Here is a 751-nt window from a genome sequence, read left to right as displayed (position 1 = left end):
GAGAGGAGAGGGTTAGAGTGAGCAGAGACAGAGATGGGGAGGGGAGAGATGAGAGTGAGCAGAGACTGAGATGGGGAGAGGAGAGGGTGAGAGTGAGCAGAGACAGAGATGGGGAGCGGCGGTGGCGGTGGGGTCTGGTCTCACCTGGAAGTTAATGTCGCCGCAGCAGCTGGACATCAAACACGGCCCGACCACCTTCAACACCGGCTGCCGACTCTCCGTCATGAGGCAGTATTTGGGGGTGAACGGGTGCCACATCTGGGCTACGTAACCGATGGTCTGACCCGGCGGGCTCTGCACCTCCAACTGCATGACAACAGACAAAGAAATGTCACCACCGCGGGGTGTCGCGGCGGAGCAGGATATGAATATAACACACACCGTGCGCAGATCACCGTAGGAGGAAGCAACGCGGTGCGCCGGGATTAGCCGCGGCGTCCGGCCCGACTCACCTCCTGTAAGCAGCAGGGGAAGCAGCAGCTGGAACATTTCAGGGGGCGGACGAAGTGGATGACCTCTCGGCCCGTGAAGTCGCAGACGTGCAGGTTGAGGGGGCGGAGGGAGCCGCAGCAGCAGCGAGCGCACACCGTGCTCCTCTCCTGCACCTTGAAGATCCGCTGACCCATGATATTCCGCAACTCATACTGATTGCAGGTCTCGAAGCCCGTGACAGCTGCAAGGCAAAGGCGGAGCGAGATGTTACTGGACCCTCACTAGGTGGCAGTATGTACCCAATGCTGGTCACTAGGTG

The 751-nt window shown here is 60.2% G+C and overlaps 1 protein-coding gene across 1 annotated transcript; it reads right to left on the bottom strand.

Moving 5' to 3' along the window:
* Positions 1–104: 104 nt before the first annotated feature.
* Positions 105–702, bottom strand: LOC108804281 (phospholipid scramblase 1-like; the record flags this gene model as incomplete). Its single annotated transcript, XM_018576014.1, has 2 exons — positions 105–306; positions 453–702. Coding segments are annotated over 2 exons (452 nt in total), but the record flags the coding sequence as incomplete, so codon positions are not given.
* Between the last annotated feature and the right edge of the window lie 49 nt (positions 703–751).

The sequence above is a fragment of the Nanorana parkeri genome, unplaced genomic scaffold (assembly GCF_000935625.1).
Source record: "Nanorana parkeri isolate BGI_ZX_2015 unplaced genomic scaffold, ASM93562v1 scaffold9768, whole genome shotgun sequence".
NCBI lineage: Eukaryota > Metazoa > Chordata > Amphibia > Anura > Dicroglossidae > Nanorana > Nanorana parkeri.
This window is presented reverse-complemented; position numbering and strand designations above follow the sequence as displayed.